Genomic DNA, 11,597 nt, shown 5'->3' with positions numbered 1-11,597 from the left:
ATTGTTTACCTAAATTACTCATAAATTTCCGTGGAGCCGTGACGTTTGACCTGACTGTACGACGTTCTTCTAATCCGCACCAGATGGACGAGAGCTCTTAAACGCAGAACCGGCTCCTCCGTGTGAAACTCCAGTCTGTAAAATGTAAACAATTATGAAGAGTGAACGAGCTCGGAGGGCGACGGTCCGGACGCGCTTCACGGTTTTCACTGGTACAACAACTGAGACCCATAAAAGAACCGCAAACCTCCTCTAATCTGACAAACACAACCTTATTTGTACAAAAGGATAAACGTTTTTGTAAATACGCAGCGAGAACGGAGAATTACAAGACGCCTCGACACGTCTTCACAAGCACATCGCGCTGGGGGTGTTCTACGTTTATGTCTAATGGTGGAATGTTCAGGAGTTACCGCGGAGACACGATGCACATGTTGGTAAACGATGTTCAAAAGGTTTTAAGATGAAAACTCGAGAAGAAACGCAAAATAAAATGGGTTTAAATGAAGCTTTGTTCATTGTTTTTTTCAAAATAAAAGCAATGCCAGACTGAACCAGGACTAAACCAGGACTAAACCAGGTCTGAACCAGGACTGAACTGGGACTAAACTAAGTCTAAACCAGGTGTAAAACCAGGACTAAACTAGGACTGAACAAGGTCTAAACCAGAACTGAACCAGGACTAAACCAGGTGTAAACCAGGTCTAAACCAGGTCTAAACCAGGACTAAACCAGGACTAAACAAGGATGAACCAGGACTGAACCAGGACTAAACCAGGACTAAACCAGGACTAAACTAGGACTGAATTAGGTCTAAACTAGGTCTAAATCAGGACTGAACGAGGTCTAAACCAGAACTAAACCAGAACCAAACCAGGACTGAACTAGGTCTAAACTAGGTCTAAACCAGGACTAAACCAACATTGAACCAGGACTAAACTAGGCCTGAACCAGGTCTAAACCAGGACTGAACCAGGACTGAACTGGGACTAAACTAAGTCTAAACCAGGCGTAAAACCAGGACTAAGCCAGGACTGAACAAGGTCTAAACCAGAACTGAACCAGGTCTAAACCAGGTCTAAACCAGAACCAAACCAGGACTGAACGAGGTCTAAACCAGGACTGGACCATCAATAAACCAGGACTAAACCAGTCTCAGTCCTGATCACCCGACAGTCTACGTGGGCGCACCTCCGGGCCCGTCCCGACACTCAGTCCTGGCTTTTTCCACAAAAATGTTTTTCCATTTTGGTTTTAGACATAAATAATGAAGAAAATAGATGTTTTTTTGTTTTCTTATTTTTGTTTTTATTTTGAAAAACCAATGAACGACATGACATGGATTTAAACAGCACATTTTCAGGAGCTGTGATCAGTCTGAGTGTTCAGAGACTGTGACAAAATCAGATCACCTCTTCTGCTCTAAACCAGCTCTAAACCAGCTCTTTTTGGTCAGATTGTGTTAAAATTAAACTCAGATTAAACAATCGTCAGACACAGACAGTGACATAAAGACAGTGACGTGTGTAAGTGTGTGAGACCTGTGAGTTGAAGCGCAGCTGGCACAGGCTGCAGGACACGTGTCGCCTCTTGGGGCTGGAGCTCAGGCTCAGGGTGTGGTTCAGGACGGCCTTCTGCACCGGGTCCATCTGCAAGAACAAGAGAGGACAGAAGAGCAGGAGGTCACTATCTGTCTTTATTAGGAGGTACGATCCACGCGTCTCTACGGAGAAAAGCATTTGACGGAGCCTCCACCAGAAAAGTTACACAATGTACTTTTAATGCAGATCATGAGTTAAACTTGTGCAGAAAGTCCTCTCTGTTTGCGGATATCCAAAACGGGCCTTCAGCAAAACCAAGAGAACTAAAAAAAAACTGAATCAGAACCCAGGAGAAAGGGGGTAACTATTCTGTACATGTCTGGTGTTTCTGAAAAACTACAGAGGATTTTCAGACAACATGAGATCCCGGTCTATTTCAAACCTACGGACTCTAAAGGTTCGTTCACACCAAAGCGTCAAAAAACGCCTTGACGTCTCTATTTGGAGCCTTTGCATTTGAGTTTAGACGCCCCCGACGCGCATCTTTGACGCCGTGGACGAACGGGACAAAAATACTTGACGCGCGTCCGTTGCCCTGGAAACAAGAGCCCGGTCCTGGTCTTTTCCCGAAACAATGTCAGACCAGACTGAGAGACTTTAGTGTTTTTATGACATAAAACATCAGCGGAGGAGATCGGGTCGACGACTGGAGCGAGTTTATATTTATACTCCACTAATGACACTGGATCAGTCCCGGTCTAGTCCTGGTCTAATACCGGTCTGGTCCTGGTCTAATCACGGTCTAGTCCCGGTCTAGTCCTGGTCTAATCACGGTCTAGTCCCGGTCTAGTCTCGGTCTACTCCCGGTCTAGTCCTTGTTTAGTCCCGGTCGAGTCCTGGTCTAATCACGGTCTAGTCCCGGTCTAGTCCTTGTTTAGTCTTGGTCTAGTCCCGGTCTAGTCCTGGTTTAGTCCTGGTTTAGTCCTGGTCTGGTCCTGGTGTAGTCCTCGTGATCGGCTCGGTGATATATATTTATTCTCCGCTCGTGTTTATGGTTCTCGTTCTGGTTCTCGGGTCTTGCTTGCTGATAATAACGTCGCTGCGTCTCTGGATACTCGTCCCTGATTGGTCGACGCGGCTCGTCTGACGCGAGGAGTTCATCATTTTCAACTTCTTGACGCTGACGCCTTGGACGCACGTCTTGGCCGCTGACGCCAAAACGCTGAAGACGCGCCGCGCTGACGCCAGATTCGCGCCGCGCTGACGCCAGATTCGCGCCGCAAAAACGCAGGACGCTCTAGTCGCGCGTCCACATAGACTTTACATTGAAACTGGACACTTTGACGCCTTGGTGTGAACGGCCCTTAAGACAGAAACTGGTCCAACCCAAAGGACAAAACCCCGAGCCACAAACAAAGCAATGTGGTCTCCTCCATTCAGCTACTTCCCAAGAGGATGAACCAACACAGACGAGAGAGCAACACAGGACCTCAGTCTGCTGTTCATCTCCACTGAAAACCCACGGGACACTCACTTGAGGACAGTGAGGAACAGATCTGAAAGAAGTAATTTTTGTTAAGAAAGAAAATCCTTCTCTAAACAGAAATGGACTTAGATACCATCGATCTCCTATTTACAACTCCATCCTCAAACCTAAATCAAAACAAACAAGAGAACCACAGGTGGAGTCAGGTCAGGTCCAGAGGCGTGGAAGCTCCATTATGGCCTGAATTGTTCTGTTAATTAGACTCCACACCCTGTACAGGTCAATAGGCCGAACTAACACATAGAAACTGTAAACAAGTGTGTGTGTTAGTTTCAGAGTAGTTTCAGTGTAGTTAGCTCCTCCCTGCAGACAGATATAAGGAAGTGTCCACCAGCGTCTGACCAGAACTGAAGAAGAGGCTTGGATGAACTAAGAAACATCTTCAACCAAACTTAACTTTTGTTCAGTCGACAAACTGAATTTTCTTCTCGCCATCGTGAGTTAAAATTCATATAGAAAGTTGTGTCTAGTCACTAATAAAAATCATCAGGTTCAACATTTGTGGTTTTGTCTTTTGGATATTTTAAGTCAAAATTAAATATAATTAATAGAGAAATCTGGCTCTTGCTCCCATCTGGAAGTATGACATATTCTCAAACATTTTTAGAAGTATCAGCAAAGAAAAGATCTGAACACCAGCTTCATAAATCTGCCCCATCACCAAATCTTCAACCAACAAACTCCACAAAGGATAAACATTCTAACATGAACAATTTATCCACAACGATCAAGAGAAGAAAGAGCAAAACTGAAAGGAAACAACGACGAGCGTTAGAGACACACTGAACAAAACATCAATTATCGTAATGAATAAAACATTAGTAACTTGTTCACTCAGACTGATTCTAAAATTAAAATAAAATAAAAAAAATCATGATGTCGATATTAGTATAGATAGGTTTGTGCAGTTTGAATGTGAGACGTCTCTAGAACCATAACATTAGTTTTGTTCAGTGTTTCACTAATGCGTTGTCGTTGTTAAAGGTTGTATGGAGGATTTTTTTGTTTTTGTTGTTGTTTTGTTTCAAATTGTCATTGAAAATTTAAAATACCATTACAGAGATGCAGCAGACTTGTAATTATGATGACCAAAAAAAAAAAAAAAAAAAGAAAATCTTATCAATTGTGGATGTAGTGAGGCCAGATAAACATCAGCCAATAGAAAACGAGGCTCCCTCATTTTCTATTGGCTGTTAGGTTGTCAATCAAACTCCCTATGTTCTAGTGTAACTGACTCGTCGGCGCGCGGGGATTACGTGGTTTATGCAGCGGTTCTTAGAGACTTTTTTAAACTGCAGCTTCCTCGCATTTCACACAAAGTCTGTTGCGATGGCGGACGAGAATCCACGACCAGTTCGCCGCGAAAGAAAGTCCGTTTTTGAGGTCGTTAAAAAAAAGAAGAGAAGGAGAAAAGTACCAAAGCCAAACTGAGGTGATTCTTGGAGATTTCTTCCAGAGATGGCGCGAATGAAACTGACGAAGAGTCTAAAAACTGACCTGTCGGTTGCTAAATTTCTTCTAGACGGGTCACTTCAACAGTCATTTTGAACACGGTCTGGCTGTAAACAAGTGTAATTTCTAGAGTAAAGAGGCGGGAGGAGGTGTTTTTACTGAGGGAGCGGTGGAGGAGGAAGGTGGTGTCCCGCATGCACAACATTTGAAAAAGGACTGTTGCTGTATTTGTTTTCCCTTAAAAAATCCTCTATACAACCTTTAAGTATTTTTCCTAAGGACATAATGACAGCGTTCATCTGTGGGAGGTGCAATCACAACACCAACCTGTGGGTCTGTGGGATTCAAACCACCAACCTTCAGGTCAGCGGACGAACGTTTTACCAACTGAGCTACTCCTAGATTATTCATCTTGTTTTCAGATTTATCTACTTACTAGTTTGAATAGGTTGTATAATCTTACAAATTGTCACAAAATTTTCTTCCATGACTCAACTAGTCAGAAAATCTTAGGCCTGTTTACATGAAAATGCTTGCGGGTAAAAACAACAAAATATTTTATGGGAAGTAGGGTGAGCATATGTCAGTTTGTCAAAACCAGGACAGCGTACGGGGGGCGGGAGTTGGGGCCTCGACGTCGACATTGAGCAACTCTCACCTGACAAAGCTTTTTAATGTTTTTCGGTGTCCTGATGCTTTGAGGTCCCTGACACACGCTGGACACTGGGACATATGTGCCGCTTTGTTCACTGCGCACATGGACTCACACTTGTCCCGACCGGGATGGGAAGCGGGAATTTATTGTACAAGTCATCGTTAAATGTGCATTTGTGTTTCGGCATGTTGCAGACTGACCGACTGTTTGTGTCTCGCTGCTTCTGAGTTACAGAGAACTACGAGAGACGCTCAATTTAATGTCCTCAATGAAAGATCATGAAAACCCGGACATTTACATCACTTTATAAAAAAAAACAACAACAAAAAAACAAAAAACTGGACCCTCAGGACAGGACTCGAAAAATGAACATGTCTGGGGAAAGGGGACGTTCGGTCGCCCTAATGGAAAGTGCCTTTCGTTTTAGACGGTGACGGCGTTTTTGGCGCTTAAAAATGCAAAAATCTGAATCCAGCCTCCAGAGTGGAAAAGCTGAATACACTCCGCTGTAGTGCAAAACTCTGGTCGGATCTGCTCAGGTCGTGTACATGTTTACGTCACAAACATCACCACTGAACATCACCACAGAGCCTCCTGGCATGTACACCGAATCCAATTACACGCACATTTCCTCCTGAAAACGCTCATCTAAACGCGGAATAAAAAGTGAAGATGCGACGCCACTTTTGCGTCTTCTATTCAGACCGTCATCATATAAACACAGACTTAAAATACAAAACAATAAAAGTTTAAAAGAAGGTACAGTCCATTTATCAGAGTTTCCCCAACAACATTTCACTTGTTTTTAGATTCAGCATTTGTCTCCTTTAAGTTTTGTTTTTTCTTGTCTTGATAGTTGTGGATAAATTGTTCATGTTAGATTGTTTATCCTTTGTGGAGTTTGTTGGTTGAAGATTTGGTGATGGGGCAGATTTATGAAGCTGCTGGAGAATAAAACACACATTTACACACGCATTTTGCCAAAGAAAACCATTAACCGCAAGTTCCACAAACCTACAATGGTCCACTTCCGGTCGTAAAGTCTAATCTTGGACTAAACCAGGTCTAAAAGTGGTTCTAAACGAGCCATGTGCAAAAGGAAAACCAAAAAAAAAAAAAAAAAGCCGATAAAATGAATGAATTAATCTGGCAGTAAACCAAGTCAACAAAAACAGAGATAAAACGTTAATCGTCGCCCATAACTAACAAATCGAGGACCGTTAAAATTCACGGGGCATTATTAAAGATCCCGTTTAAAGCCTGGCATCCGAGCTTGGCCCTGGCACGAGCTCGTAAATAACCGACATGTGAATCAGAGAGGATCGGGTCGAGGTGCCAGCGGAGCATGTGTTTGGCAGAGCGGCACCGGACCGGGACCGAGCTCCACTTAAAGGTTGTATGGAGGATTTTTTTTTGTTTCAAACTGTCAGTGAAAGATTAAAATACCATTACAGAGATGCAGCTGCTTTGAAATTATGATGACCAAAAAAAAAAAAAGAACGAAAATCTATCAACTGTGGACGTGTTGAGGCCAGATAAACATCAGCCAATAGAAAACGAGGCTCCCTCATTTTCTATTGGTTGTTAGGTTGTCAATCAAACTCCCTAGTGTAACTGACTCGTCGGAGCGCGGGGATTATGTGGTTTACGCAGCGGTTCTTAGAGGCATTTTTGAACTGTCGCTTCCTCGCATTTCGCACAAAGTTTGTCGCGACGGCGGACGAGAATCCACGACCGGTTCGCCGCAAAAGAAAGTCCGTTTTTGAGGTCGCTGAAAGAAGAAGAGAGGTGGAAATGTAGCAAACCAAACTGAGGTGATTCTTGGAGATCTCGTCCAGCGATGGCGCGACCGAAGCAGACGAAGGGTCTAAAAACTGACGCGTCGGTCGCTGAATTACTTCTAGACAGGAAACTTCAACAGTAATTCTGAACGCGCACAAGGACTGTCGCTGTATTTCTCTTCCCTTAAAAAAATCCTCTATACAACCTTTAAGTAACCTTCACTAATCTGACGCAGACCGACAGAGGTTCGCTTTCAGTCGTCGCCGCGTTCGCCAAAAATCGTAGTGTGTTTAATATTTGGGGATTTTGACCGGATAAAGCAGTGCAGCTCGGTGCGGTTCAAAGGACGGATGTTAAGGATTATTGGATTTTGTGATTTGAGCGGTTTGTTTTTCCTGCATCCATGGCGACCCGGCGAGCTCTGAAAAGCTACAGACTTTTTACAACAACAGTACAGCAGTGGTCACGTTTACATGATGTTTTTTTAAATTCTGAATTAAATAGTTTGGAATTAAAATAGTCTCCTTCGAGTTTACATGGAAATAATAATTCCCAGTTGAGGTTTACATGAGAAACACGTTCAATCGTCTTTATTTAACAGCGTCTGGGGGACAGAGACGCCAACGTATTTAAGTCGACCGGAAAAAACAAAATAAAATGGGTTTAGACGAAGCTGTGTGTCATTCGTTTATTGGTTTTTCAAAATAAAACCAATGCTGGACTAAACCGGGTCTAAACCGGGTCTAAACCAGGACTAAACCAGGTCTAAACCAGGTCTAAACAAGGACTAAACTAGGACTGTACCAGCTCTAAACAAGAACTGAACCAGGTTTAAACCAGGTCTAAACCAGGTCTGAACCAGAACTGAACCAGGATCTAAACCAGTCTCAGTCCTGGTCTTAGTCCTGGTCTCAGCCCTGATCACCTGACAGTCTACGCAAGTGCAACTCCGGGCCAGTCCCGACATTCATTCCTGGTTTAGTCCTGATTTAGTTCTGCTGTAGACCTGGTTCAGTCCTAGTTTAGACCTAGTTTAGTCCTGGTTTAGTCCTGGTTCAGTCCTGGTTCAGTCCTGGTTTAATCCTGGTTTATTGATGGTCCAGTCCTGGTTCAGTCCGGCATCACAGTTTATGTCACGAAAACGGAAAACGGCCGGTCTGTTTTTTGTTTTTTTTTTCCATTTGATTTGATTTGGTTCCATTTTGGTTTTGGACATAAATAATAAAGATCAGTCTGAGCTTGTGACTGTAATTTCAATCATTTGGGCTCAATTTTCTAAGATTCTAAAAAAAACAAAAACAGAAAAAACTCACACATGAGTTTTACTTTCTGCGTTCTCTTTAAGAGTTTTTTTTTTTTTTTTTTTTTTTTGCCGCTCAGGGTTTCCGTACATCAGACTTTCTACACCAGAATATGTTCCAAGAAAAACACTTCAAAGAAATGTCCTGTCTTCAAAACAACAAAGCACAGAGAGAGAGAGAGAGAGATTTTGTTTTGAAGAGACTTTCTGTGTGTGCAGAGTTCACCCGGCGCCCCCTGGAGGCTCCTGTGACGCTGCAGGACACAGAAGAGTAACACTTTTGTCCTGAGGGCTGTAACTCTCCTCACACTGCCCTGATAATGCCTCTGATGAGCTGCACTGAATCCGTGTATCATTCGTTAATTCTTTTTTCAAAATAAAAGCAAAACTAAGAAAATTAAAAAACAACTATTTTCTTTTGTTTTTTCAATTTTCGATTTTTTGTTTAAATGGAGAATGGGAAAAAAAAACCCCAAACAAACAAACAAAACAAAACAAAAAAATGGATAACAGACGATTCCATGACTTAAACTGGAATACCGGATTCAACCAGGATTGAACCAGGTCTAAACCAGTCTCAGTCCCGGTCTGGTCCCAGTCTGGTCCTGGTCTCAGTTCCGGTTTCAGTCCTGGTCCCGGTCCTGGTCTGGTCCCAAAACTCAGTCTTGGTTCAGTCCTGGTTCAGTCCATTATCAGTTTTTTTTCCATTTTTCATTTAAACACAAAATCGAAAACTGAAAAAACGAATCATTATCTGTTTTTTAATTTTAGTTTTGGAGACAAATAATGAAGAAAAGATTTTTTTTTTTTTCTTATTTTTGGTTTTATTTTGAAAAACGAATGAACGAATGACACACAGATCGAGACTTTTGTTTAAACTTTTCTGTTCTTATTCTATTTCGTGCAATGTGCTTAATTTTCCTCCGTGATTTTGATTTGATTTGAATATATTTCCTGCTTGATTTTCAGCGTGATTGTGTGATTGGAAAATTTGCCGAGGACGAATTTCCCTTTGAGGCGAATCAAATCTAACCTTATCCTTTCTCCGTTTGTCTATTTATCATTTGAAAAGTTGTAGAGTTTTGTTTTGCATCATGTTTTTGTACGTTTACGGAGAATTGTCGCGTGGAAGCGGACGTGTCGGGGGACGTGTCGGGGACGTGTCGGCGGGTTCAAGAGGACACAAGATTCCATACATTTACAGCGTGCATGGATGACACATAAAAGTCTCCAGGCGTCTTTTTAATGACTGAACGACGTTATAACGCGGTAGAAAGACCCAAAAAGTCAATGTTGCAGAAAGAGCCCCTCTGTAAAGGAAAGGTGCACCGTGAACGTTTTACCAACGCAAAGTCTCCAAAGAGCTGCACAGAGCACACGCAATATAAATGAACATATTAAATTAAATAAAGCATTAAATAAATAAATAAGCAAGTCAATATAAGACATAAAAATTACAAAAAATCTAAACAAATAGAAAAATAACAAATGAAATCAATAAAAAACTGTCAGAGGAGCACAAAATTCTCAAGCCGTGTTAAAAGCCAGAGAGTAAAAGTGTGTTTTTAAACGAGATTTTAAAATTTTTTATTTATTTATTTTTTTTCATTTATTTTATTTGTTTGAGTGAGGTACAACAACATTCAACAACAATAACAAAAACAGGGATGTGCACATGAATATATTTGGGACCTGGTGGTCAAAAGGAGGAGGATGAAGTTTAAAAAAATTATAGTGTCGTACCCCAACTTTTTTACATAATGACGTTGTTCATACTTTTAGATGAAATATATTTTCATTTATTGTCAGACTAAATAATAATGTTAAAGTAAAATAAACAGTAATGAGAATGAAAAATAATAAGGATTTTTTGTTTTCGTTTATGTTACAAACTAATAAGGCTGCGTTCAGACTGCAGCCTGAAGTGACCCAAATCCGATTTTTTGGCCCCTATGTTCCTGTATCTGATCTTTTAATGTCAGTCTGAACCACACAGATCTGATTTTTTCAAATGTGACCCAGGACACTTGGATATGTGCTCCTGAAACCGATACATATCTGATCTTTTGACATGTGACTTCAGTCTGAACGACCAAAGTGCATTCATCCACCTACACGTTATCAACAAGACACAAACGTCACTATTAGGGATGGGCAGGATTAGTCGATTAATCGATAATTGATCATTAAGAATTTCATTCGATTACGTTCATTTTAATCGACAAACCGAATGTAGGTTGTGTGTGTGTCGTGACCAAACAGGTGTGTACATGTGTCTCTGCATCAGAAGGAGCGAGACACAAACAGTGGGTCAGTCTGTAACGAACCGAAGCACAAATGTGGATTTAACCAGGATTTGTAGAAGAAATTCCACACTTTCCGTTGCGTTGGGACAAGTGTGAGTCCATGTGCACAGTGGATAAAGCAGCACATATGTTTCTGTGTCCAGTGGGAAAAAGTTTTTCCAGGTGAGAGTCGCTCAATGTGGATGACGAGGCCCCGCCCCCCTCCCCCCGTACGCTGTCCTGGTTTTGACAAACACAAATCTGGTCACACTGACCTGTATTCACCTGAGTCATGTCTTTTAATCCAACACAAGTTGAACCACATCAGCGACACAAGAGCTGGAGTTTTATCTTCACTTAGTTTATGCAAATTTAGTGATGTGGTTTTAAGTTTTGTTTCTGTGAGATTTGAACAAAACTGAATTAAACACATTATAATGTCAAACAGCTGATGTGGCTCTAGAGTCGTTATGGTTTATATGTCGTAAAGTTGAATTTATTTATGCAGATTAGTGCAGATAGTAATAATAATGATGATCATTTTAATATAAAAACGTTAATGATTAATCGATAATCGATCGTTAATTCTTCCGACGATCGATTAAGAAAATTTCATCGAATGCCCGTCCCTAGTCACTATTCTGCGCTGAAGTCGGCGAAAATTGTAACTCTGTGTGACTGAAGTGAAGCACATCTCCACTCACCACTCTTGGCTCCGTCTCCACATCCACACGTTCCTTTCAACGGACTGAACCACAAAACACCACGACCAAAAACCTCGTCCTTCTTCTCAATCTCCTCCTTAAAACAAGTAAGTTGTTCATGTTCTGGCTCCGGTACGAGAGGAACTTTAAAATCTCCAGGTGCTCGATGCTGCGTCCATGTTTGGACAACTTCAGTAAACACAGAGACGCTCGCTGCGGTTGACGTCGTCGTGTCTCCAGTGTCACATGTGGGACACTTTCGGGCCGTTTAATGTTCACACTGGAGTCACATACAAGTCGCATTTAACTGGAAATGTGAACGACCTCGAAAA

General features: G+C 41.8%; 1 protein-coding gene across 1 annotated transcript in view; it reads right to left on the bottom strand.

Moving 5' to 3' along the window:
* Positions 1–11,597, bottom strand: part of znf385d (zinc finger protein 385D) — a 236,581-nt gene that overhangs the window by 104,252 nt on the left and 120,732 nt on the right. The window contains exon 3 of the mRNA XM_055163922.1: positions 1,542–1,649. Within this exon, the coding sequence (XP_055019897.1) occupies positions 1,542–1,649 (108 nt within the window). The remainder of the gene's footprint in view (positions 1–1,541; positions 1,650–11,597) is intronic.

The sequence above is a fragment of the Boleophthalmus pectinirostris genome, unplaced genomic scaffold (genome assembly GCF_026225935.1).
Source record: "Boleophthalmus pectinirostris isolate CB_2022bp ecotype Guang Dong unplaced genomic scaffold, ASM2622593v1 HiC_scaffold_6, whole genome shotgun sequence".
Lineage (NCBI taxonomy): Eukaryota > Metazoa > Chordata > Actinopteri > Gobiiformes > Gobiidae > Boleophthalmus > Boleophthalmus pectinirostris.
This window is presented reverse-complemented; position numbering and strand designations above follow the sequence as displayed.